Source organism: Elephas maximus, chromosome 20 (genome assembly GCF_024166365.1).
Source record: "Elephas maximus indicus isolate mEleMax1 chromosome 20, mEleMax1 primary haplotype, whole genome shotgun sequence".
NCBI lineage: Eukaryota > Metazoa > Chordata > Mammalia > Proboscidea > Elephantidae > Elephas > Elephas maximus.
Genome location: NC_064838.1, coordinates 6,739,559 through 6,766,620, shown reverse-complemented (window position 1 = coordinate 6,766,620; position 27,062 = coordinate 6,739,559). Strand labels below are relative to the sequence as shown.

The window sequence follows — 27,062 nt, the reverse complement described above, 5'->3', positions numbered from 1 at the left end:
TTGTTTTGTTTCCACTTCGTTCACGTCTGCGTGGATGAATATTGCTGATTTCCAGCATAAGATAGTGTTCAAGAACAATCTGGTTACTGATTTTCTGTTTCTTTCTTGGTATTTGCTTTCCTTTGTTTTTGTAGAGGCTAATAAAAAAAAAGCTTATATAAATAAATGGATGGAAATGGAGAAAATTCTCTTATAGCGATATCACTTTGTTCTAACTCTGTCAGAGTTATACGGCAAAAATCATGACTCATCTACCATCCAAAACTAACTTTAATAAGCTATAAGCTTACAACTCAGCGCCTTCTGGAGTTTTGTTAACCTCAAAGAATGAGGGACCCAGCCAGAAGCTTCCCTGCCCATCACTGGGGCACTCACTCAGTCACCCATTCCCATTGGGCTGTGTTTGGAACCCTGTGTGTGGGCAAACACACCATGGAAAGGTTAAAAAAAAAAAAAGAATTGCCATCTAGTCAAATCCAACTCACTGTGACTCCATGTGTGTCACAGTGGAGATGAGGTCCCTCTCCTTTCTGTGCAATTCTCTCTTTTATATCTTAAAAGAGATCAACTCAACGTACAACCTAATCCTGTAGATTGAATCCTGCCTCATTAATATAACTGCCTCTAATCCTGCCTCAGAAACCCTGGTGGCATTGTGGTTAAGCGCTACGGCTGCTAACCAAAGGGTCGGCAGTTCGAATCAGCCAGGCACTCCCTGGAAACTCTAAGGGGCAGTTCTACTCTGTCCTATAGGGTCGCTATGAGTCGGAATCAACTCGATGGCACTGGGTTTGGTTTTTTGGTTTTTAATCCTGCCTCATTAACATCACAGAGGTAGTATTTACAACACATAGAATAACCACATCAGATCACAAAATGGTGGACAGTCACACACCGCTGGGAATCATGGCCTAGTCAAGTTCACACACATTTTGAAGGGACACAATTCAGTCCATAACAGGGGGGGCAGAAATGAAGAGGGGAGAAAGAGCGAGACAGACCCAGGCATCAGTTCATTCAATAAACAACTCCTCTTTCATGAAATACCTGTCATATTCCTAGCACAATGCCAGTTGCTGTGAAGGATCAGAAATAAGTTGCTTTAAGAAAAGCCCGGCCATTTACTTCCGAAAATCACAGTGAAAACTCTATGAATCACAACAGTCCAATCCTTTATGCGTGGGGTCGCCATGAGTCTGGGCAAACTTGATGGCAGCTAACAACATCAGCAACAACAATGCCTTGACAAACCTTGGACTTTAGGAAAAAAAGGAAAAGACAAGTCACTTGCATGGGCCCTGCCATCAGATGGCTTAAAATCTGGCTGGAGAAAAACAGACACAAAAACAAGAACAATTAATAGTCCGACAGTGCGACTCTGATTCTAGCAACAAAAAGCTTAGAGTTTAGAGAAAAGAGATGTCAACGAGGTGGGTGGATCTAAAAAGTATTAACGCAGAAGTTGGGCCTGGCTCTAGTCCATGAGTAAGAAGACGGCTTGGAAGTAAAGTCTGGGAGTGGGCAGCAGTATTTAAAGGGAGCAAAGGAAGCCAGGCTGGGTCCATCCCACAGCCACGGGGGAAGGGCACGTGAGGAAGCCACCAGAAGCACGTCCAGGAAGGGCTTCCTGGTCTGTGAAAGGCACAGAAGATCCGGAGGAGAGGTCAGACCATTGCAGCAGGAGCCCCTGCGGGGGCATGGACAGAAGCTCTATGCTTATCCCCACAGCACAGCATGCGCTGGTACTTCCTGTGGAAGCATGAAACGAGGGGCAGGCTGCTCTTCTCGTTTAGCTCAGTTGCTCAGTTTCCATTAGGACCTGGCCACTAATTTTCCAAAATTCAGTAAAGAGGTGGTTCTACCAACCCGTTTAACCAACAGGAGCCATTGTGAAGCACGTCTCAGAACAGCTGTACCAAGCTTGCCTGCCCACCGGGGCACCAGGAGGGGAGCTTGCCTGCCTACCATGGCGCCAGGAGGGAAGCAGCCCACGTGAGCAGACATTTGTCTCTGTGGGCGCACTGTGCCCAGATCTGATAATAGCTAATTCCACCCAATATTAGAGGGGCTCACGTTTAATTAAGGAGTGGCCATTTGTATGCTTCACACTGGAGGTCCCTGTGGCCCTAGAGTCAAAAGAAGAGTCCTTCTGGGAATACACCAATCTTTTCTTATTTCCTCTGCTGAGCTCCTGCCCTCTTTGAATGCAATTATGGGAACAAATAAAATGGCTTAACTCAACTCCCCTGTGTCACAGGCAGCTCTCTGCTGATAAAACCAGTTGTGTGGGCAATCATTAAATGAGAAATCTAATATTTAACTAAGTTTAATAGTCTGTTGCTTTGGTGCTTTTCTGTGAAGGGTAGGATTTCAATAGAGAGCAACCAGCCATTCAAATACAACCTACATCGTCACTGAGTGATTAGAACACTGTGGGTCCCCACAGAGAGCCAGAGCTCAGAGACGCAGGGTTGGTAACAGGGTGTTTCGGTAGCAAGCCCGTTCTGGGCAAGCCTAACAAAGAGCAGCAAAACAATGTTATCACCTGAGTATGGAACTGCTCCTTGAGGATCAGCATTTGAGATTGCTGACTAAGGCCAGAAACATAAAATTCAAATGTATGCGAATGGCGATAACAGCACATTAAACTATGAAAGGGTCTGTCCCAATTCTTTTTCATTCTGAAGTTTAGTAGTTCAACCGGGGCCTGACCCCAGCAAACTGCAGCCACTCAAGACCCTCACAGTTGCTTCTTCTCTGAGAACTGTAGGCGCAACATTGTTCTTGTTGGTAAAATCACTCTACCTTTGCACCTGTTCATTCCACTGGTCTCATGAGTTAGCATTTTTGTAGTTTGGCACACTCTGAGTCCCCTTCTGTTATCTACCTAGTCAAATCATGTTGGCAGGTGTCATGTAAAGCTTGAAGGTTCTTCTAGGGCTTTCATCTGACATTTGGCAGGTGTCTGCTTCTAGATGACCCTCTAAGATATATGCACTGGTCTCCTATGATATGCTCGGGTTTGAGTACTCTCAGTAACGTCCTTCATAATCCAGCATTAATTCAATATTAACTTATGTAGATCTTTAATCCTTCAAGCACCATACCAGAAAACCAAACCCGTTGCTATCAAGTCGATTCCAATTCATAGGAACCCTATAGGACGGAGTAGAACTGTCCCATAGTGCTTCTAAGGAGGAGCTGGTGGATTTGAACTGTTGATCTTTTGATTAGCAGCCTGAGCTCTTAACCACTGTGCCACCAGGGCTCCTCAAGCAACATTAAAAAAAAAAAAAAAACCTGTTGCTGTTGAGTAGATTCCGACTCACAGTAACCCTGTAGGACAGAGTAGAACTGCCCCATAGAGTTTTCAAAGAACTCCTGGTGGATTCAAACTGCCGACCTTTTGGTTAGCAGCCATACCACTTAACCACTACACCATCAGGGTTTCCTCAAGCACCACAAACATTTCAATTTAGTGAAAGTGTGCTTTGGTTTCGTTTGGGCTTGTCCCAGGGAGTAGTGGTCTGTCTCTCTCTTCAATGCTTACCGTTCGAGAGTCTGAACCTTAGGAACTGCTAAGAGCCTTTAGGCTTTCCAAAATACCAGGGAGAGCCTCCCAATTCTTTTTAATTTCTTCTCCATCACAGACTTTCTTGGGCCAGTGGAAAAGAGACCATGTACGAACAGGGAGAAAGACTCAGGCCAAAACCCAGTACAGCCTGGGGATACTTCATTTTCAGGGTATGAACTGGTTTTCCACAGGTTACTGGAAACTAGTGAATTTTGTCCCTGTGATGGGACTGAACACTGATGCTTAAAAAAAAGAAAAGTAGCTATACTCCCCAGGAGCCCTGGTGGCACAGTGGCTAAAGTGCTCAGCTGCTAACCAAAAGGTTGGCAGTTTCAACCCATGGGAGAAAGATGTGGCAGTCTGCATCCATAAAGATTTACAGCCTTAGAAACCCTATGGGCCTGTTCTACTGTGTTATAGGGCCACTGTAAATCAGAATCAACTTGACAGCAGTGAGTTTGGGTTTTTTTGGTTTTATGTTCCTACCCTCTTACAGATGGTTTAAGTGTATCTGGAAAGGTTAGAAGGGTAACCCTCTTTGAGGAGATGATGTTTGACTTGATGGATGAGAAGTCAGCAAAGAGGTTTCCAGATGTAGGGAACACTAAGAGTAAAGGCCCTGGGGCAGCAAAGAACTTGAAAAATACTGTTCTTTTCCTTATTCTTCAGAGCTCCCATCTAGTCCTTCCACCTATAAATGTGAATAGAACAAGGACAATAAATTGTCACTTTCCCACAAACCAACTCCTGTCAAGTGGTTGTGTGTGTCTGGAGCATTAAAGGTCTGGGGCCATGTGCGCTTAGCACCAATGAGTGCTCATTCAGATCTGTTACCGCAGGTGTGGAACAGGGCAGTGGGCACCAAGATGGCATTTACTTATGAGTCCTTAGAGAGAGTACTCCTTCCCAAATTTGAACACATCACTACAAAGTAGAGTGTGCCATCTCTCGAACCAAGTCTTTGAATCTCAGAATTGTGGTCAAGCCTGCTTGGATCCCCTAAGATGTTACCACTATGAATACTCTACACAGACACAGCCGTCCTTTCCCATTATTTACGAAGGACCCTATTTCTTGCATGCTAGTGGTACTCCAACTTCAGGTTTTTTGTTAACTCAGCCTGTTTGAAAACTAGTCTCACCATTTCTCCCTTCACCTTTTTTATTAAAGGTAAACATTCAGATATGTGACCAGCAATTTTTAAAACATTATTTGTCTTGTCCATTTGCTCACCACAAAGTTTCATGAACTCTGGCCCTTTACAGAAAAAGTTCACCAGTCCTGCTTGGAAATGACCATTCATATCCTTGAGTGTTGGTAGCTAAGTGTGCCTTCACGGAGGAAATGGTTCGTTGTCAAAGCCTCCCTGTCATGAGCTACAGTTTAACCTCCAGGTGCCTTGGCAGTGCCTCTGTAGAGTGACTTTTGGTTTTAGAGGGTGTTATTGTCTAAAGATGGTTCAACATTAGTTGTTCTATTGATTATTCATTTACTTTTTAAAACATTCGCAAATGATGGCTGTTCAAAATGATTGGTCAAGCCAAAAGTACTTTCTTGAAGATCAAATTTGCCTTCATTATGAACACAAGTTGTTTGAACATGTAGGCTTAAGGTGAGAAAGGAAGAGAGGAAGTAGGAAATTTTCCATTACATATTAGATGGTGAAATGAAGGGGAAAGGCCATTTTAGCAGGAGAGTAACAAAGCAGGGTGATTAGGGGCATCCTTTCAATTGGAGAAATATGTGATGAGGGCAGTGCTATATTGGTACAAACTAAGAAATAAAGACCAAGGACATCTAAGGCACACACAGGGTTCACCTGAGCCCCTCTGACAAGCAGGTAGAAGTCCAAGTCCACAATATTGTTAAGTATTGCCCATATGATTTTAATCAACTAATATAATTATCTTGAGCCCTGGTGGCACAGTGGTTAAGAGCTCAGCTGCTAACCAAAAGGTCAGCACTTCAAATCTACCAGCCACTCCTTAGAAATTCTATGGGACAGTTTTACCCTGTCCTGTATGGTCACCATAAGCCAGAATCGACTCAATGGCAAGAGGTTTGGTTTTGGCTTGGGTAATATAATCACCCAAATTAAGGTCTCTAAAGACCAGATAACCTTATGTTTTCTTTAAGAAATTTGAATCCATGTTTCCTGGAAAAAAATTTAATAACATTTTAGCTTCTATTCTCCTTCCCTTTCCTTCCCTGGTTATCATGGCCACTCTATTTGGAAAGTCACACGTCCTTACAGCATATGATGTTAATTTTCCTAAAACCAGCGGTGTTGAGATGAAACATCTACCAAAGCCTCTACACGTAAGTGAGAAATGCCATGGAGAACGAAAATCTGCTGGGGGCCAGGGGTAGATGCGGAGTAGCTTAATATAGTGGAAAAAGTCTTCATCTGCCCAAGTTCCTGATTTGAGACTAGACCTTCCATCTACCAGCCATGTAACTCGAGCAAGTTCTTTAGCATCTCAGTTTTGTTCTCTGTGAAATGGGAGTAATAATTGTTACCCCTGGGACTGATGTAGGAACCAGTGCTGTGTCACACAGGAAAACCCACGGCTCCTATAGGTATTCGGTGAATGTTTACTGAACCTGAATTTGTCTTTTTTTTTCTCTTTCAGAAATTTTTGACCTAGAAACAAATGAACATGTGCAGAAGGCCATAAATGACCGACAGATGCCAAAAGTAGAATACAAGAAAATTGAGATTGATGATTATAGTAAGTGCTAGGTTTTGTTTTGTTTTTTTGTTGCTGTTGTTATTTTCTTTCTTTCTTTTTTTAAAAAAAAAAAAAACCCAAACCAACAAACTTCTGTTCTGAAATGGTCCGAACATCAGCAGTTGATCGCTGTGCACGGAAGGCTTACCTCGGCCCTGTGGAGAGGCGGGGTCTCCTGTATAGCAGCTAGCAGTGCATTCCAGCCAGCACAGGGCTATCCTGGGATGGAGGAGGAACGTGTCCTTTGAGCTCACTGCACTGAGCTTATTGTATCAAAGGTGCTTTTAAGTTCCACATTTCCAGAGCCCAACTATAGCCACGCCTGCATAGGATGCTCTTGGCCTCAGAACCATGGACAGCTCTGACAGTGCAGGGACTGAAATTCCAGCAGGCAGAGTTGGCAGCCACATATGTTCAGGAATGGAAGTGAAGCAGTAAATTTAAAAAGTAGGCACAGACATAGTGGGACATTCACCATGATCAACAGAGTACAGAGTAGAACAGAAAATAAGTGGGCATAAAGGTCAAAAGTCCAGAGAAAGGAGAGAAAATGTGAGGCACCAGCCAGAAAAATATGGCAAAACTACACCATAGGCGCTTTTCTATCTTGTCCATTTGGACAAAAGCAAGCAACCTCAAGCCAGGCTGGCCTGAAACTTGCAGGTATCAGGCAACAAGTGGAAACCTATAGGTGCTGTGTGGTTATGTACAGGTAAGAATGATGAAAGATCTTGATGGATTCAATTGAGTAGCAACTTGTTCACCTTAAATCCTGCACCCCTTTCCCTGCTGAAGTGTTGTCTACATAGAGGGCTGCAGTGGGGAATGCAAGGAGTGTTCTTGTGTAAGGAGCCAGACTGGAGAGGCTTTATACCCCCAAGGAAATAGGTCAAAGGAAAATCGAGCCTGTCCACTTGGATGGGATGCCCATCCTTGACTGGTCCAAACCTCCATTCAGAACCTGGGGCCCAATTTTTCAGACCAGATCCAAATCAGATTCATGAGAACCCTCAAATTAACTGGATATTTATTTTTGTGCCTTTCATGAGAAAGAACCAAAAAGCAAGAAAACAAGGCTTTAGATGGAGAGTGGATGGATGGATGGATGGATGGATGGATGGATGGATGGATGGATGGATGGATGGATGGATGGATGGATGGATGGATGGATGGATGGATGGATGGATGGATGGATGGATGGATGGATGGATGGATGGATGGATGGATGGATGGATGGATGGATGGATTAATTAGACAGATGCATAAGCAAACAGCCCCCATACACCTTGTGTATCTATCAACCTCAGGATTGGTAAAGCCTTGTACAAAATGAAAACATGGGCCCCTCATGCACAACTTACAAACAATCTCAAGACTGCAACAGCAGAGAATTAAACCAAACACAGGGCCCTTGCACAAGGACACATGCCTGATAGCTCTCCATGGTCAGGATTCAAGTTCCCACACATCCCTCAACCACCAAAGCTTATCAAGCCTCTTCCATAGTATTTCTCATATATGCTGCTTCCTATCACAGCCTTTTTTAGCCAGATCTTTACTCATGTACAAGATGCCTACTGATTGCCTTAAGCCCAGTCCCTCTTCCTTCAATCCACCCCACACATTTATGTTACCATAATAACATTTCCCAAATCATAAAGTACTAGTGTGTGAATGGCACCACCTTCTTTCAAATAAATGCAGGAAAAGAGCTTTTAAGAAGCAATCACCTTTCCCACCTCGTGCAAACCCAGAGCAAGGCTTGACTTGGAAGGTAAGTATGAGAACAGACGCAGGAAAGAAGACGCAGCTGTCTGCACAGGGGCCTGCATATGAAAATCAGGAAGATGTCAGCCCTACTGACTTGCTTTTGTTTTGTTTAATGCTACTGGAGGCTCAGGCTTTCATTAGAAAAGTAATACGTCTTCAGGAAGGGCTCTCCTGAAATGTATTCACACAGCCATGGCCCCAGTTCAAGGTCTGCCCTTGGGCTTATCAGTGGCAGAAAGCAGCCCAGACCATGTTTTATGGATATTTAAATGATAAAGTCCAACGCCTGCCTTTCTGCCGTCCCTGGGCCATTGATCCAATTTGCAATCTATTAGCATTCAGCCAGAATAAGTAATCGGACCCCTTTCAGGGCTGAGCCAACTACCACGTGCACACCCAGCCTGGGGTGGATCCGTGGAATAGGAATTGTATGGAAAATGCCACTAATTCCAATTTAATTGCTGTGCCTTTGGTAATCTGAGTTGTTGTTAACATCAATTAAGAAATTCTAATTTAAGTAAAAAAATAGTGGGAAGGTTAATTGCGTTTGAGGAAGAAGGTGGTGAGAAATTTCTTAAGGTTTGGCTCTTACTCCCCTCTTCACTCCGTGAATTCACCCCACCAGGGACCAGATGCAGATGATCTTGCAGGCCACAAGGACATCTGGGCCTCAGCAACGCCCCCCGCAGCTCCTTTAGTTGTGGCTGTGGGGACTGTCTGAGTGTCCCCCGCACACACTGCAGTCAGCCATGAGAGCCATCTTGCTTTGCACCGAGGCCCTGCCTCTCATGCACCCTCCTAACCTCAGCCCCCATTGCTCCGTCCCTTTCTCTCCCATTCCCACTGCTCCCAAATATCGATTCCCAGCTGTGCCACTGACACAGCAGCCTAGAGGGACAAGACCAGAGACTGTGAGACGTTTAATTGCATGCTGCCCTAGGACGCCTGGCTGAGTGTGGCGCATGCTGCCCTGGAGGTTTCCATTGCTCCCTGCCTGGAATTCTCCTGTTAACAAGAGCTTAGGGCAATGCAGTCATTTCTAGTTTTCAGTGCAGTCCTGTATGCAAGATTGAATTTCAGTGTCGGATGAAGAAACTAAGCCTCAAAGAGGTTGGGGGACTTGCCTTAGGTCACACAGTGAGTCAGTCACTGCGATAAAAATCTTGGCCAGCCTTCCGGTAACTTCCAGTCCTCTGTTCTGTGGATCACCTGCCAATGCCTCCTCCCAAGTGCCCTTCCCCCTCATGCCTCGATAGGTTGAACACATTGTGGCAAACATCGCCGTGGCTTTCCACTTATGGTTGGTATCGCCTGCCTGACTTGTCGCTATGTTTGTCTAGACTTGCCAATGCAGATCCTGAAGCCAGCCACCTTTACGGATACAGCCCACTACCCCCTGCTCCTGGTGGTGTAAGTATGGGTGCTTCTTTCTTTGTTAGGGCACTTGCTTTGGGAATCAGTGACACCATACAAAAGGCATATTCAGCACTTATGAAAAAATAATGATAAGCAGGAGAAATTTTAGCTCGTCAGCTAATGCCAAGTTCTTTGGGTAAATACTGGTGACCTCCAGAGGTTAAAGAGCTTATATAGCCTCTCCCCCCACACTACTTCTGGGCAATTTGTTACCATGAATGTAGGTCATGAATCCAACTTCACCAAGCACGCAACAATGAGTGAATGATGGTTCAGAAACGGTTGCAAAGGGTGATAGAAGGAGTCAGGCTCACTCTGAAGTTCCCAACAATATTTGGGGGCCAGGACTGGCCAGCCTTAGAGTCAGGCAGGGGACCGTGCCGCCCGGGACACTGGGCGACTCGGGATGGATAGAGCCTCAGAGCTGGGGGGCCACACAGTGGTCACAGACTGCTATGCCAGCTAGCTTCTTGCCTTCCAGTTATGCAAGGGTGCTGGGGCCTGATCAATATCTACAGCTACTACACAGCCTTGAACACCATTTATTTGCCAAGAATTATTTCTAATATTCCTTATGCTACTTAACAAGCCCTCTGGTTCCTATGTGGCAAACAATACTTTAAGTACTATTTCAAGCCCTCTGAAGGTGTCGAGTCCTAATTAGGGTACTTTGCATCTGGGTAACAACCCCGGCGTGTGCACTCTGATTAGCATGCTTCAAAGACTAGCTATCACCCTGGGGTTTGGATGAAAGTTAACTTGCACTCATACTGCCCACAGAAGCATTTTTAAAGTGAGGTGCCACCCAGACAATTTAACAAATATTCTTACTCACCTCCCAATCTGTTCTTTCAAGGCCTGTGGGGCGTGAGAAAAAAGTCAGTCTTTAAAAGGGTCAGGATAGAGCAGAGGTCTGCACCGGGGCTGTTTTAGGGACGCCAGTGCAGTTACCCATCTGAGGAAATGTGACTCTACTCCCATCCAGGGGACTGGGCCACTAGGTGACAAAAGGGCTTCATTGTATAGATGTCCATGGCATGAGTTCCAAGATCTGATTACATTTTGCAATTCATCCGCTTTCCTTGCTATTTGAACTGGTTTAGCACTTTGGCAACAGCCCCCTAAATGTGCACACACACAGACACACACACACTTTCCACTTTGCCTCCTCTTAATAAGGGAGAATTTTCACAACACTTTTGAAGATGCTCATAATTTCAAAGCCAACCTTCCTTCCCCTGGTCTCTGATTTCTTCAGTAATCTTGAGGAAATCCCTAAGTGGTCCTCAGGTTTACAAAACCATTCACTTTCCTTTCAAAACTAGAAGTGGTAGAATCCATTAAAGGGCAGCCTGAGATTTCATGGATTCAGGTAGGGCCTGAAGGTAGCTATTCACTGGTGCAAACTGGCTGATATATATCCTCATTAGCTAGCCTACAAGTCAGTAACTTTTGGCTTCTTCGTTTCTTGCTATGACTTTAAATATTACAGCAATGAGGTTTGGGGACTCCAGGACTCTAAAGGAGCTGTACTAAGTGTTGCCTGTTTAAAAAAAAAAAAAAAAAACACATCCAAAAGAAAGCAAGACACACACGCTTCACATATAGCAATGTCATGATGTAACAACAGTCCTGCACCATTTAGCCCTAGGTGCCGTACTCTGGCGTCACACTTTCCTTCTTCTCCCCAGTCACTTACACCTCACATTGCACTTCCTGAGTCCTTGCAAGAGAGCAAGATGGCAGAGGCAGCAGGAGCTGTCATCTCTTTGGAGAATAGGATCACCTAGCTCGTCTTCAGTTGGCCCAGCTCTCAGAAAGTCCCATTGCCATCTGTTGCTGGGTCCAGAGTTGGCCTTCTCTCCTGCTCATACTTTCTCCACCAAAAGGAAAAAGCATTAAATAGCCTTCCCATACCCAGTGAGTGGTGTGCTGGTTCTTCAGTGGAAGCCCTGTTTATAGCACTGGCCGATTTCCCTGGTGTAAATACTCCACATGGGGATGATTTTAAGTTACCAGAGTAACATCACTGCATCACCAAGATGGGATGGCCATGATTACACATTGCCTCGGAGTGAACAGGCTGCCTCAGGCTGCCTTGCTTTCTAAGGAGGTGTGCGTGAGGAAGGGCTTGTATGTTGTTTCTTCTAATTTAACTGAAGAGAAAGATAATTCTTCAAACCAGGGGTCCCCCTAAAAGAAGCAAACACACTGTTGTGGCTCATGTGGTAAGGACTGAGGGGGAGCAGTATGAGAGATCTAGGCCCTGGGGAAGACAGAGTATTGCAGCGTTGGGGAAGACAGAGTATTGCAATGTTGGGGAAGACAGAGTATTGCAGCGCTGGGGAAGACAGAGTATTGCAGCGTTGGGGAAGACAGAGTATTGCAGCGTTGGGGAAGCACACCAGAAGGAGAGATTGGGAGGCTTTTTTAACAAAGCTTCCTACCCCAAATAAATGCTCTTTAATGACTCCCTTTGATGGTGTCCCTTTCTTTAAGGATGGTGCTAATGTCTTAGGCAATCTGAGCCCTGTTTTTCTCGTCACCCCAGGGTCTGTGGTTAATGCTCTGTTCACCCCTCTAGACAGCAGAAGCTGGAGACATAGAAGTGTGCAGATGGCAGCTAGGGTCAATGGGTGAAAACTCTTAGGAGCAAATCCACAGGTGTTGTTAGACAGTCCGCTGCTCCACCACACAGGGCTGAGGCCTTGGATCATCTTTTCCAGGGATGGAGCCCCGGGAAGCCAGAGCGTGGCTGAGAAGTTTGAGGTGAACTGGGAGACGGTGATGGTGAGCAGCCATGGAGCTGTGGTGGTGAAGTGTGATGGCCGTGGCAGTGGGTTCCAAGGGACTAACCTCCTGCATGAAGTGAGGAAGAAACTGGGCTCCCTGGAGGAGAAGGACCAGATGGAAGCTGTGAGGTGAGCTCCCATGTCTGGCCAGGGCCATTGAAAGGAAGCAGGCAGAGGGAGGACACAGTCTCCTGACAGGCTGGGCCAGTGGGATCGGATTGTGTTTCTCGTCAATGCACACATTTTGCATGTAATTTTCTCAGACTTAGAAAAACTCTGGGCAATTCCAAATGTCGAGGGAAACTATTCATGATATTCTCCTGAAGACCCTAATAGTAGTTTTCTGAAAGCTAGGTGGCTCATTTGATTAGTTGACCAAAACAAGGTCTACAGAGGCAGAGACTTAGAGTTGGATCTCCACGTAGGTTGCTTGGTGTCTCTGTGTTATGGCCACAGGCCTTGGCCAGTTCCCCCACACACACTGTCATTCAGCACAAGGGACCAAGGAGGGAGGGAAGGGGCAGAGAGAAAGGAAGGAAAGAAAATGGAATTGCGAATGGATTCATGCAAGTGGGTCACCCTCATTACCCAGGAAAGGGCCCTGTACATTCCCAGGCCATGGTCAGTAATATAGTCCTAAATTCTGAAGAATGGCACATTTTTTATTGAGGTGAAATTCACATAACATAAAATTAACCATTTTAAAGTGTACAATTCAGTGGCATAGGGTACACTCAGTGTTGTGTAATCATCACCAATATCAAGTTCCCAAACATTTCATCACCCCTAAAGAAAACCCGTACCCGTTAGGCAGCCACTTCCCATTCCTACCTCCTTGCAGCCTCCGGCAATCACCAGTCTGGTTTCAATCTCTATGGATTTACCTATTCTGGACATTTTATGTAAAAGGAATCATGCACTATCTGGCCATTTCTATCGCTTCTTTTCCTTAGCGTGGTATTTTCAAGGATCGTCTCTGCTGCAACAGTATACATACTTCATTGTTTTATATGGCTGAATAGTATTCCACTGTATAGATAAAAGATAGGCCAATTTTATTTACCCATTCATCAATTGATGAATATTTGTGTTGTTTCCATTTTTTGGCTATTATGGATACAATAATATGAACGTTCTTGTACAAATTTTTGTGTGAACATATGTTTTCAATTCTCTTGGGTAAATCACTGGGAGTGGAATTGCTAAGTCCTACGGTAACTATGTTTAATCTTTTTGAGGAGCTGCACCGTTTTACTGCACACAGCAGTGGACCAGGGTTCCAGTTTCTCCACATCCTTGTCATCACTCCTTATATTCTGGTTGTTTATTTATTTTGTTTTAGCCATCCTAGTGGGTGTGAAGTGGTTTTGATTTGCATTTCCCTGACGGCTAAGATGTTAAGCATTTTTTCATGAGCTTGTTGGCCATGCATATTTCCTCTTTGGATAACTGTCTATTCAGATCCTTTGCCCATATGTTTTTAGATTGTGTTGTTTGTCTCTGTGTAGAATGGTCCATTTTTGTTTTATCATTCCTTCACATCCCTATCATTGAGTCAGCAAGACCAACAGAGTGTTAGAAAGAACAGAATGAGGCTTAGAGCCAAGGGACAGATGCTGGAAATTATTTATTGAATTTTCCTTTTGAACTGGAAAAAAAGACATCAAGAACAAGTGCCAGGCTACCACTGGCTTCAGGCCCACCTTACAGAAATAGAAATTTCCTTGTGATATGGCATACACGTGGTTTAACCACGAGGAGATGTTACGGGAACAGTTCAACCCACTCTACAGACTCAGTACTTGGCAAGGCAAGAAGGGCAAGGAAATACACATGTAATAAGGACTTGAATAGTGACAACTGTCATCTCCTCACCCTGAATAGGGGTACGTGATGTTAGACCCTGGGCACATAGGGAGGTGGATACAGTGCCCAGCTTAATATCTGTTGACAAAAGAAGTGTAAATTACCTTGGCCTCCCTATACCTGTTATTATGCTTGTATGCTTTGCAAGTTTAAAAGATTTGATCTTGGCCAGTGTCCACATGCATCCTTGCCATTCAACACAAGGGAGAGTGAGAGAGAAACAGGGAAGGGGAAACCTTTAAAAGCATGTTCTGTGTTCTTTTTAAAGGATTGCTAGCACGTGATAAGTACGCAATATACGTTTTTAAAATGATGAAGCAATGAGTGAATGAATGAATGGCCCCTCTTATTAAGGGAGTTATGAGCTAGTTGAAAAGAGACAAGGCGATATGTTCAAACCCTGTATATGTTACAGACAGTAAATGCAGCGGCTGGAAGAGTCTCAGAGGGCTGAGACAGTCAGGGAAGGTGTAACTGTTAAGATGCTTTTGCCTGGAAGTCAAGAACAGCAGAACACACACACACACAATTCAGACATGCTTTCAGATTAAGGAGCTGTATTGGCTGAGATAACTGGAAATCCAGGGCTGATTGACCCAGAGGCCCAGCAGTGCCCTGAGACACCCAGGTTCCCCACCTCTCCTCTCAGCCAACCACAATGGCCTCCCCCTAAAGCTGGTCTCCTCTGCTCACTGACGGCTGTCAGTATACCTGGCTCCAAGGTTCTTGAATGGTCTCTGGCAGGTGGCGGAGGGGGCCACTTCCGGATACCCTGCCAGCAAGGAAGGGGAGGGCCTTCCCAGAAGCACAAGGCAAACTTCTCAAATCACACTGACCCTAACATGCCCATTCCAGAGCCAGTCACAGACAAAGGGTGTGCATCCAGCTACCCAGAGACCAATGGGCCCACCCTGAGCCTAGGCATGGGGTCAGCCTGGGCAGGGATGGAGGGTGCGTAATGGAACAATTAGGCAGGGGGTGATGGACTTGCACCCAGCAGCATTTGCTATAGCAGGTGGGCCAAGCTGGGCTTGGAAATAGGAGTGGGACTCAGGTTAGCAGCCCTGGGAGGGAGCTCCTTGCAGGGAATGACATAGCAAAGCCTCTCCCCATCTCTTTGCCCTTCCCCCTCCAGTCTTTTTCCATTTGCTGCACTTTCTCTTGTTGCCTCCCACTCTTCCCTCTCCCTATCCTGGTCTAACTCCTCCCAGTGTGGCCCAGGGGCCTCCTCCAGCCCCACCCAGGTCCAGGCAAAGGGCCTGACGTCCTTCTGGCAGGTTTGCCCCCGCTGACTTGCAGGCTCTGGGCTCCATCTAGCTGCTCCCCTGACAGCACAGGAACAAAAGCTAAGAGGCTGTTCCACACTCCCATCATTTTCTAAAAGAAAGGAATTGACCCAGCCATCTGTAAGAGAACAAGGCAGAACCTGTTTAGAGAAAACAGTAAATAATATCAGCTCTTAACCACTGAAGCATGCAAGAGTGAGAACACATGAACATTGCAGAGTTTATAGCCATCATAAAGCATACAGACTCTTAGGAAGCCAGTAAACAGGGGTTTCCAGCCACAGAAAGCTTTAAAAAGCTTTCTTCAAGAGCTGGATCTGTATTTTTATTAGTCAGAAAGAAGTAGCCCGGTTTTATCAGAGTTTTAAAAATCATGAGGCAGCCCACTGCTTTAAGTCTTCAAGCCCCCAGCCCTGTGGGCAGCTCTCGCTCCTTCCTGATCTTTTCCTCCAGGAGCTCAGTGGGTAGCATTTGCCCTCAGCAGATGGTGTAAGCAAAGTGCCCCCAACAGGCAGAAGCCCCTTGTAAGGCGAGAGGGCCTTACATGAGCATCCTCCTTGTGTACTCCCGCTTCAGCAGGGGATCAGCTAGGGCCTGGCCAGCAGTCCAGGAGAGGGACAGGAGGCCAGCACTAAAGCTGTTGAAAACACTACAGGACACATTCTGAGAGGCAGGAGTGGATTATCCAACAGGCAAGGTGAGCACAGTGCTTACCTGGCTTACCAGATCACCTGTACATTTTTTCACCACATCAAAGATTCTGCTTCTAGGTATAGCTGGCATCTGTCTCTCTCCCAACCCCACAGCACCTTCCTACAGAATCAAAGCCTCTTTTCACATTTACAATCCCTGACAGGGGTGAATGACCCAGTAAGCAAGGTAAGCACGTGCTTATTTGTTCTTACTTACTAATCTGTAGTGAACAATTTCAGAGCCAGGTCTTTCTTAGAACTTACTCTGTGCTCTCTGCAAACCCTGACATACGCAGTAAAAAAGGTGCCTTGATTGATTCAGGTTCAGTTCTTTGCATTGCTCCAGACCATCCCCGATAGTAAAAATACATCGTATGTGTGACGTACCTTGGGGTATTTTTACCTTGGGGACCTGGTTTTCATTAGAAAAAAAAATATCGTGTAAGATTTGCTAAGTTGCTTAGTGAGAATATAGCTACAGGATAATAAAAATATTTGATATTAAAAAAAAAAAAAAGACAGCTATCCTTGGAAGACTCCAGAATACTTTACAAATGAGGATCATTACTCAGATTTTTATTTTTTTGACCAGAAAGTGAGAGTCACCAGGTACTTAGATGAAGGAGTTGTCAAAGACCTCTGATTTAGCAGCAGGGCTCAAAGGAGAAGTCAAAGTCAAAGTCTTTTTAAAAAAATTGGAATAGAGCCCAAGACCCTGGCTCCCATGCCTTTTGTAGTGCGACTAGCTCACTCCAGGATCCATGGTCTCCACAGGCAATGGCAGAGATCCACAGCAGATGTGGTCTGGGACCTCCTGCGGTCGGGGCAAAACCCTCGTGGGACCAGGCTGACTGATTGTGACAGAGATGTTGGTCATGAAGAGAAAATCCAGGGGCTTGGAGAAATGTAGTCACTGTCTCCAGTTACGCTGCTATGTTCCTTAGCATGTTACCTAGGGGTGTGTGTGTGTGTGTGTACGCGTGCCCATACACATACACATGCGCATTCCCAAATTCAAGCCTGGTGACATTCTTTGAGGTTCACCAGTCTATCCTGTGATAACTGCCCAACATTTTAAAACGCAAAGATTCTAAAGACTTAAATCAATAACAAAAATTTCCCTTGCCTACTCCTGTCTATCTCCCACAGGCAACTGCTCTCAACTCTTTTAGCTATTTCTTCAAGCATGCACCTCCATATTTCTAAATTTCATGATTGTTACTTATGCTTTCTCTATTGTAAACAGCACCTGTTGACTTCCTGTTATAGCAGAGGAAGAGGTAACTCTCCTGTGCCGCCCTTCCCCCTTCCTCTCCCTCTACCCTCCCCATATCGTTATAGCAAAACGTTTGGCTAAATCAATAGAGAGACATCGTATAAATGTCTAAAATTGTTCACTGAAGAGACAGGTGGCCTCCTTTAATAGCTTACTTTTCTGTATGTCTTTTAGCTTTTCCTGGAATTATTGCTTTGTCATTTTACTTGAAGAGTTTTCTATGTACCTATTTGTAATATTTCCTGATTGTTTTCTCATACCAGCCGTATTTCTGTAAGTATTGTTTTTTCCAAATGCTTTATCAATTCCAACTTTTTTCTTGAAATCCACCACCACCTTTTAATCCTCTATTTTGGGTAGGTTGTCTCTAGGCTCAATTTGGGACTTCCCTTTACTACATTCCTTTGTTGTGTACTGTGCACACATGAGTGCACACAAAACACAACACACCCTGAACAATAAAAGTGTCTTCTTCTTTCTTTTTTCCTTTATTTTTCTAGAACATGTCTAAAAATATCTTTATCTTCACATTTGATATTATAGTTTGGCTAGAAACAAAATCCACGTAGAAAATAATTTCTATCTAGAATGCCTTGAAACCTTCTCCAGTGCACGTTGCTGTGAGAAAAGCTATGTTGTTCTATTTGCTGATCTTGTACGGGGCCTGTTTCTTTTTTGCTTTCAGAAAAAAGATTCCTTATTCTTGGCATTCTGAAATTTCAGTGATGTGCTTTGGTGTGGGCCTTTTCAATTGGAGAATAATGTCCTTCAGTCCTGGGAAGTTTTTAGTATAAATTTTTGATAATTTTTTCACTTCTTTTTTCTCTATTCTTTCTTTTGGAGTTTTTATTGTGCTGGTTTTGGTACTCCTGAGTTTGTTCTCTATACTTCTTTTAAAAAATTATTTTTCAACCTTCTGTTAATTTTTTACTTTTAGGTATGATACCTTAAAAATTTTAAGACCTCTTCTTGATAAAAGAACATACAATTTTTGTTTCATTGGTCCAATATCTTTTGTCTTTTTTAATTTATAAAGTTTTCTCAAAGGTTTCTTCCATTCGCTGCATTATCTCTATTTCCTCTGGTTTTCTTATGTTTTCTGTTTGTTTGTTGTTTTAGTTTTGGTGTGGTCTTTCTCAAATGGGAATATTTCTTAGATTTCTTGTGAAACTCCATTGACCCTTCATTTATAAGAGAGGCACATAAAAGCTGGATACAAATTCTGTGTGTAAAGTGTCACCTGTTGGCAGATGGGCTTCATTGAGGGTGACCAGGGTAATCTAGCTCTTCACTGGGAGACCCATTCAGTTTCATAGTATATTTTCTCCAGGAATGATTAGTTTCTCAAAAAGAGAACCCTCTGGTCCCTTGACAGAACAGCATATGTCCGATTTCCTGCACTCTGGAAATAAGGTTAGGAGAGGGTCGGGGGGGAGGGCAACACTCAGAATGCAGACCTACACTTAATTTGCTTGTTACAGTCCCACATTTTACCCCCTACTCTCACCAAGCCTATGTTCCAAACTCTGGAGCCTGTTCCATTCCTCTAGAGAACTGATAAATTTAAGTGACGTGTCTGAAGTTTCCACAGCTCCTTAGTAACTGCACAGAAATTGAACACAAGGCATTTTGACTCAATTAGAATGTAAGCTTCTTGAAGACAAAACCAAACCAAAACCCAAACCCATTACCATCAAGTCCATTCCAACTCAAGGTGACCCCATGTATTACAGAGTAGAATTGCTCTGTAGGGTTTCCTTGGGTGTAATCTTTATGGAAGCGGATCACCAGGCCTTTCTTCTATGGAGCCACTAAACCCAGTGCCGTCAAGTCTACTGGGTGGGTTCAAACTGCTAACCTTTAGGTTAGTAGTCTAGTAGTCAAGCACAAGCCATTTGCGCCACCCGGGGATGTTTCTTGAAGACAGGGACTATACATTATATAGTATTTGTTCCCAAGACCTAGCACAGGGCCTTACAACTTACCATGCCAGCAGTCCCTGGGGTTAGGAGTGTCCAAACTATGGACAGCTGGCACTTGCCCTTTAATGTTACGTGAATTTGCCCTCACTTTGAAATGATTGACCCAACCCCTACTTGCAACAAATTCTTCATCACAGTCGCCTTCACTTGCTGCACATGCCACTTTTAAATCATTGAAAAGGCTTCAAGCCTTTTTTGCACTAACGTGAAGCTAAATAAGAACCATATGCACCTGTTCCGCCTTACCAACAAATTCTCGAAAGACACACTTAGGAAAGATCTTGTTTGTAACCTGGGGATTGCCTGTACACAGAAGCCGAGGAAATTTCTGCCTTGAGGAAATTGCTGCTCCAAGCTGGGGCATCCCCCTGACCTGGCAGCTCGTATTTGTTTACTTCCACTGCTAGCAGCGGAAGCGCCGTTTTAACCAGGAACCGCTGATGTACCTGGTTACCTGGAGTTTACTCTCTCATCGGGATGCCCAGAAGGGTAGTTATCAATGGTGTGAGTGGCCCCATCCAGCCAGCAGAACATAGTGAACAGAATGGAGCAGTAGTATGTAGTAGCGCTAGAATATAACTGTCATGGCGCAGGGAGGAGCAGGAGTAATAGCGAAGTGGGAAGGAAGGAGACCGTGACCGTGGATTAGCCTGTGGAAATAGGACTTATTTAGGGATTCAAAGAGCAGCAAGCAATCAACAGGGGACTCTGCCGGGAGGAGCCAGGACTCCTGCTACCCAATTTGAGTCCAGAAACAAGAAAGACTCCAATCACTTTGTAGGGGCAATAACGGAACACAATGGGGGAGGGTGGGGAGACACTGGTGAGAATAAGGCAGGGGCCCAGGTAAAGTCAGGCTGGGGCACTTAGCTAGTTGTTTCCAAGGCAGAGCTCCAGAAGTGCATGGAAGGACTCATTCTGCCACCCTAATGGCATGAGACAGGGACCTCATCCCAGGAACGGGACAAGGGGCCCTGTAGGTGCTGGACTGTAATGCCTGCAGCACTGAGCCAGAGCTCCTCACCCTGGATGACTCTCCCCAAGCCTGGGGGAAGCAAAGCCTGGGGGTAACATAGGGAAAAGAGCCATGGGAGGGCAGGGACCCACACAGGACCTTAAATTTCCCAAGACTGGACTCTGTTTCTCGATCTGCAGTCTTTTTATGCTTGGAGCTATTGCAAGAGGGCTTTGAATTTTTATGTGGAAATATTGCCTATGTACTAAATAAATAAAAGCATTACCACAGTTACATGAGAATTCCAGTATTTCCTGATTTAAAGGGGGTTTTCATACTTGAAATGGTTGGAAAGCTCTGCTCCAGGCCACAGGGGAAAATACGATCATGATATCCATTTGAGCACTAAATCCTGTCCCTCTTCTTTGACCTTGCAGGAAGATGTTGAAAGAGCAATACATTGATAGAACACGTGTCGCTGTGTTTGGGAAGGTGAGTCGGTGCTATCCTCTGTGTCAAACACCCTCAGTTCAAGAACTTTAAACTGCTGCATCATTCAGGCCTAATCTTGAGTTATCGAGAATGTCTCTGGTTTGGTTGCATGTGAGCAATTGCTTTTTTGAAAAGCAAGAGGTTCGCTGCTTAGCGATTCCAGCAATAGGAGCTTTTCTTTGATGCAGTCATTTATCAATGTTCCTTTGTACATTATCAGGAAGGAAAGAGAAAGAGAAGGAAGGTACTAGCTGGAGAGGTCTATTAGGGTCTTAATTACTTTTCTTACATAGCTCTCTGTCTGGTGCCACTGGCAGAGAAGAAAAGGCATCAGTCTTCATTTCTGTAAGTCTTTTTTTTTATGCAACTACATCCCTTTAGCAGGTTTGCTGAAATGGGAGGCAGGGGGTAGGGAGATTCAGGCACTGAACCATCAAGCCAGAGAAGCAGCCATCGGGCAGCCCATGTCAGAAGGCTGAGGCCTGGGGCTAATGGAGGCCCATGGCTGGGCATTAGGTCCCTGGAGAGCCAGTTAATATCCACCTGGTCCATGGCCCCTGCATGGTAAGGATCAGCATGAATCCAATCCCCAAAATGTGGAGATTGATCCACTTCTCACACTCCCACTTCTGGGCTCAGGGAGGGCTCGGTGCTGGTCATCTGTTGTCACCATCCTACCTGCAAGTATCCTGATGCCTTTTCAATAACACAAGTATCTTTTAGCACTCCTTACTTCGAGGTTTGGTGGACTCTATGGTTGATGTCTCCTCTGAGGACACAGCCCTCAGTTCTTGTAGCTGATGGGCATCTGACAGCCTCCCCACGTTGTCCCCTTTTACAGCTCTCTTAGAGTCTGCAGTTGCTCATCCCATTCATGGTCACATTCAGTCTTCATATCACACAAAACTGAGACCCAAAACAAGGGAAGACTCCCATCACATAACATTTAGTTGGAAGGGTATTTGCTTTTCATCTGTTTTTACCTTCCTTTAAAACTTCTCAAGTTAAAATTTAAAAAAGAAGAAACTATGTGAAAATGGTTGCTTAGGCCACTGATGGCATTGTGTCTGAGTTTGTTCTCATGACTGGGTTGTTGACATGTACACCCACTTACGTCTCTCCTTCTCTCCCTCTCAGGATTATGGTGGGTACCTGAGCACTTACCTCCTCCCCGCAAAGGGTGAAAATCAAGGTCAGATTTTCACCTGTGGCTCTGCTGTCTCTCCAATAACAGACTTCAAGCTCTACGGTAAGTAGCCCCCACCAAGCCAAGGGCTGAGCACCCCCCCCCCCAGCACGTCTCCCTGTCTCCCCATTGACACCTCCCTCCCCCACTCTCCTAACTCCAGCCACCCACTATCATGGGATCCTATGCAAACAGGTGATACCTCATGGAAAGCACCTGGGGAGGGAGAGGAGCAGCTTCCAAGTCATTTTTTTTCAGTGAAATTTTTCAGCCCATTCGTGCAAGTAAATCTCATTCCTGAGAGACAAGCCCAGTGATAGAAACCAGCCAGTGCTTCCTCTGGCTGGTGGTCGTGGGAGTTAGGAGTCTGCTCTCCACCTGGAGTCTGGCTGGGGCCCAGCTTTGATTCACATGTTGCTGGGTGTCCAGCGGGCAGCGTTAGTGGTTGAGAGATAGTGCCTATTTGATGGTGACACAGCAGAGCTCTAAAGAACTCAGCTCTCCTCTGCTCTCTGCCGCCCTTCCTCTCTGGCAACACCCACAGCACCTGGCCAGCATCTTCCTGGAGAGCGTGACTTTTCCTGGCAAGGGCTGGGCAGGATGGTTTGTCAGGATGACTTGCTGTAGGACACAGAGTAATCAGACCGCCGAGGCATGAGAACCAGACCCCTGCCAAGACACAGAGGGGCCTTGTTGTCAGTGTTACGGGGGTCAGGGCTCCCCATACTCTCCTCCCTCTGGTCAGCCAGCACCTTTCCCTGAATGTGAATGGCTTTGTGACCTAACACATATTGTTAAGGGTGCTGAGAAATCTTGCGGGGCAGGGGAGGGGGCTCTGAGAATTGGCAGCAGGACAGGGCTGCAGGAGGGATGGGTGCTGAGCCCTCGCAGTCCAGATGGTGGGCAGGGGTGACTATGGGTGGGACCGAGTTTTGCCTGCTGTTGCCACACCCCCACCACACTTACCCTTCTGGCAGAGTCACCACACCCCCACCGCACCCACCCTGCCGGCAGAGCTGCACACTCTACCACCCCCAGGCCCCACCGGGGATTCTGGGCATTCCGGGGACTAGTGGGTACCGCTGCCCTCTGGCTAGCCCTCAACAGATACGCTGTCTTTGCAACGTGTCCTTCCCAATGCAAAGTTCAACTTTTAATTTTACGAGAACTCTCCTAATTCAGAATAATTTGAAATGACTTGTCCCATGGGAAAACAAACAGCTTATTTCGCATTTTTCATATTCAGTGAGATTTTGATAATTTTTTAATCATACGATTTCAAATTTGCCTGGTTCCGATCCCCATACATGCTCCCAGCCAGCATCTTAATTTGTCACAAAGCTCAGGACTAAAAATCCTGTGAGTTGTCACTTCTGATTAGCTGAGGGTTAACCTGAAACCCTGTGGAAGTGGTTTCGCACCACGTCCTCCCTGGCCTGCTCCCTGACACCCTGACAATCACAGCCCTGGTGAAGGACTCACTCTGCTGTAACGATCTTGCAGACCTCAGGCCCTCTTCAGAACCGGGACCTGGAGCCAGGGCTTGGCGGGTCACTGCAGGAGGAAGAGCACCTTGAGCTGCAGATATGCCTAGAATTAAAAAAAAAAAAAAAAATTAAACCCTGGTGGAAATCTGTCTTCTTAGTATCTATTCTTTATTCTGTATTCTGAAATGAAGTAGGGGTTAGCCTGTTTATTTAGGATTGAGATTAATTAGATTTTGCTTTAATTAAGGTTTGCTGTACTGATAAAACTCTAACCACCAACCAGCATTAACATATTTAAATGTCACAGCTATAGCACTGTTTACCCATGTAAAGGTCAAAAGAAGTGCGCTGTGGCAAGTGAAGGTAGCCCTTCCCACCGCTCCCCAAATGCGTATGGAGCGTCTGGGGAATTTTGCACCCCACAGGGCCTTGAGGCCAAGAGGTAACTCTCCTTCCTCTGCTTCTGTTCAAGCCTCTGCCTTCTCCGAAAGGTACCTGGGCCTCCATGGACTTGACAACAGAGCGTATGAGGTATGTCTTGGCATAATTGCCCCGTGGTAAAACGATCCACTGGGTGAAATCGGTCTTCTCTCTGACCTCTTCTCTGAATTCACTTCTACCCCTCTCGCCCCCGACCCAACTCTAGAACACTCTCCCTTTCCCAGGCCTACTACTGTGCCCTCTCCACCACCAAAGCCCCCTCTAAGCACACTTTTGGGATCCTTCCTCATGCCATACTGTGACACTGGGTTAACATGGCCTCTCTCAGACAAGTGTGCAGTTGGGTCTTATTTCTCGCTATAGGACTTTTGGGACTAGGAAGGGAGTTGAAAGCGTGTTTCGATGGAGACCCCTTCCTGGGCCTGTAGAAGCATCCGTGGAGGTGACTCCTGTGCCTAAGGCTGGTTCTGCTTCGGGAGAATAAGCTGTTGATCAGGAAGCAGAAAGCGCCTCTGAGAAAAAGTGTAGTTGTTGTGGAGCCAACCCCAACTCAGAGTGTCTGCACGTGCGCTTTAAAAACGTGCTCCGTAGGGTTCTCAGCGGCTGATTTTCTGGCAGTAGATCACCAAGCCTTTCTTCTAAGGTGCCTCTGGGTAGACTGGAACCTCTAACCTTTCCGTTAACAGCCAAGAAAGGTTAACCTTTTGCACCACCCAGGGAAATGACAACAATTCAATTAAGTCCACGCAGCATTAGACAGGGTATTTCTTCACCTGTGTGCATATGGCAGGCCAGGGCTCTCGGGCAGGGCTGAGCTGTGGTTTCTGAGTTGAATCTTTGGCATGGACACCTGGCTGTCATTACCCCATCCTGCCCCCTGATGGCCCCCTAAGGCCACCAGTAAAGTTAGGAGAAATGCTTTTTCCTTTCCTCCCTTCAGTTCCAACCTCTCCCTACAAATAATGAAATGCAGGAAGGCTGAGGCTCCTGAGATTGCTGTGTGTTGCATTCCGGGTGCAAGTTCTCCGGGAACTTCTCAGTCAAGTTCCCAGTAAAATAGCTGGCTACCTGCAGTGCCTCCCGCTAACGCTCTCCCTTTGCCTGTGCGTGCACAGATGACCAAGGTGGCCCACCGCTTGTCTGCTCTGGAGGAGCAACAGTTCCTTATCATCCACGCCACTGCTGATGGTAAGGCCAGAAGCATGTCTATACAAGCATCACCCTTGTTGGCGCTGTGGGTTCTGACAAACACTTTCCTCCTTTTTTTTTTTTTAACAGAAAAAATCCATTTCCAGCACACAGCAGAACTCATTACACAACTAATTAAGGGAAAGGCTAATTACAGCTTACAGGTATGTACGTACGCATCCACTCAGTTTCCCACTTGGAGAGCAGCATTCCTTTCCACAGAAAGAGAATGATTTATTGGTGTGCACTTTGTCGTTTGTGCCATTTCCGCACACACCTGTGTTATCGTTATGGGCTGGGCGGCCACAGGCAGATCAGACGAAATAGCACACGCTAAAGCGTACTTCTACTCAGCAATGACAGAGCTGTGGTTCAGCTCTTAATAAAAAATAAATAAAACCTCTTTAGGACTACCACTTCTCCCTCCCCCACCGTGCTCCCCCTCTGGGCAGTCATCAAGTAGCCAGCAACCAGGCAGCCCCAGAGAGGCCACCGCTGCCTGAGCACCTGGCGTGTCAGCCTGCGGCTCTTGCCCGTGTTGCTCAGAGCACCTCAAGCAGGTCCTGAGCTCTCGCTCACTAACCAGAGCCACTTCTATGGCATGGACGCCAACTCCTGGCCACCCGTGTGTATCAGAGTAGAACTGTGCTCCATGGAGCTTTCAGTGGCTGATTTTTTGAAAGTAGATCACCAGGCCTTTCTTCCAAGGTGCCTCTGGGTGGACTTGAACCTCCAGTCTTCCATTACCAGCGGAGCTCATTAACCATGTGCACCACCCAGGGACCCCTTGTCCCACTAGCCTTCCACTCTTACTGAACACTGGCCAATTTTCCAGAGCCAGGTGTGCCCATGGGTAGAACACCGCCTTTCCCAAGACACCAGCACCTGGCCATCCCCTCGTTAGCGTCCCCGCAGCCCCAAGCCCAAACTCTCCAGCAACACAGACAGCTACTCCCAGAAACCTCTTCCATTCACTTCCTGCCCTCTCGCTCCTTCAGTAAAACAGGTCCAGGGATAAATGGGAGATTTCCTCAGTCGAGCACCTTGGGTCCCTCAGAGAGCCCCAGCACAGCACTGACCCTGCCTTTGTCTCTCAGCTCCTGGCCTCCCTGCAGCACGTGTGGGCTGGGCTGGTCAGGGAGAGCTTCCTGAAGGAAGGGAGTTTAGCCCAAGTGTTGGCGAATGGGGAAGGAAGGTCTTAGTTAATACTAAATTTTCAGATCGTTGTAAATGTAACAGTTGCCATGGCACTGTTAATACATTTTACTGACACACACAATGCGGCCATTGCAGCTAAAGAGGTGGCTCTATCTGTGCTAAAGTGGGTCACTCTCCGAGCTATAAGGCTAGGGTAGAGCAGCAGGGATTCAACAGTGTGCTCATCATCCTCCATCCATGTGCGTAAAAGGCCCACGCTCTGTCATGCTTGCAGGCACAAAGAATACCCAGCGCAAACACTCAATGAATAACTCTCGGTAAGGGCAGGGGAACTGGGGACTGGGAAAGGAGGGAGGTATACTTCTTACCCTATACCCTTTTGTACTATTTGATGTTTTAATGTGCATATGGTAGTTTAATTACATCCTTAATAAATACTTTGAAATAAAGGCAAACGCCATCCTCTTAGATAAGAAGAAGACAGGATTCAAAATGCAGGCGGCCATCTGGTACCATGGAAAGTGTGGACAGACTTGGATTTGAATCCCTGCTGGGCCACATACCTTTGTGTGAAACGCCACAGCACCCCTTTGGTATAAACCAAAAAAACCAAACCCCTTGCCGTCGAGTCAATTCTAACTCCACAGGGTAGAGCTGCCCCACAGGGTTTCCAAGGAGTGCCTGGTGGATTTGAACGGATGGCCTTTTGGTTAGCAGCTGAGCTCTTAACCACTGTGCCACCAGGGTTTCCCCTGTGGGATAGGAGGTG

The 27,062-nt window shown here is 46.0% G+C and overlaps 1 protein-coding gene across 2 annotated transcripts in view; it reads left to right on the top strand.

Moving 5' to 3' along the window:
* DPP6 (dipeptidyl peptidase like 6) overlaps positions 1 to 27,062 on the top strand; it is a 1,223,128-nt gene that overhangs the window by 1,192,922 nt on the left and 3,144 nt on the right. For both annotated transcript variants that reach the window (XM_049862671.1, XM_049862670.1), the window contains exons 18-25: positions 6,208 to 6,306; positions 9,417 to 9,486; positions 12,219 to 12,413; positions 20,779 to 20,833; positions 21,971 to 22,082; positions 23,979 to 24,037; positions 25,063 to 25,135; positions 25,226 to 25,299. In XM_049862671.1, coding sequence (XP_049718628.1) covers positions 6,208 to 6,306; positions 9,417 to 9,486; positions 12,219 to 12,413; positions 20,779 to 20,833; positions 21,971 to 22,082; positions 23,979 to 24,037; positions 25,063 to 25,135; positions 25,226 to 25,299 — 737 coding nt within the window. The remainder of the gene's footprint in view (positions 1 to 6,207; positions 6,307 to 9,416; positions 9,487 to 12,218; positions 12,414 to 20,778; positions 20,834 to 21,970; positions 22,083 to 23,978; positions 24,038 to 25,062; positions 25,136 to 25,225; positions 25,300 to 27,062) is intronic.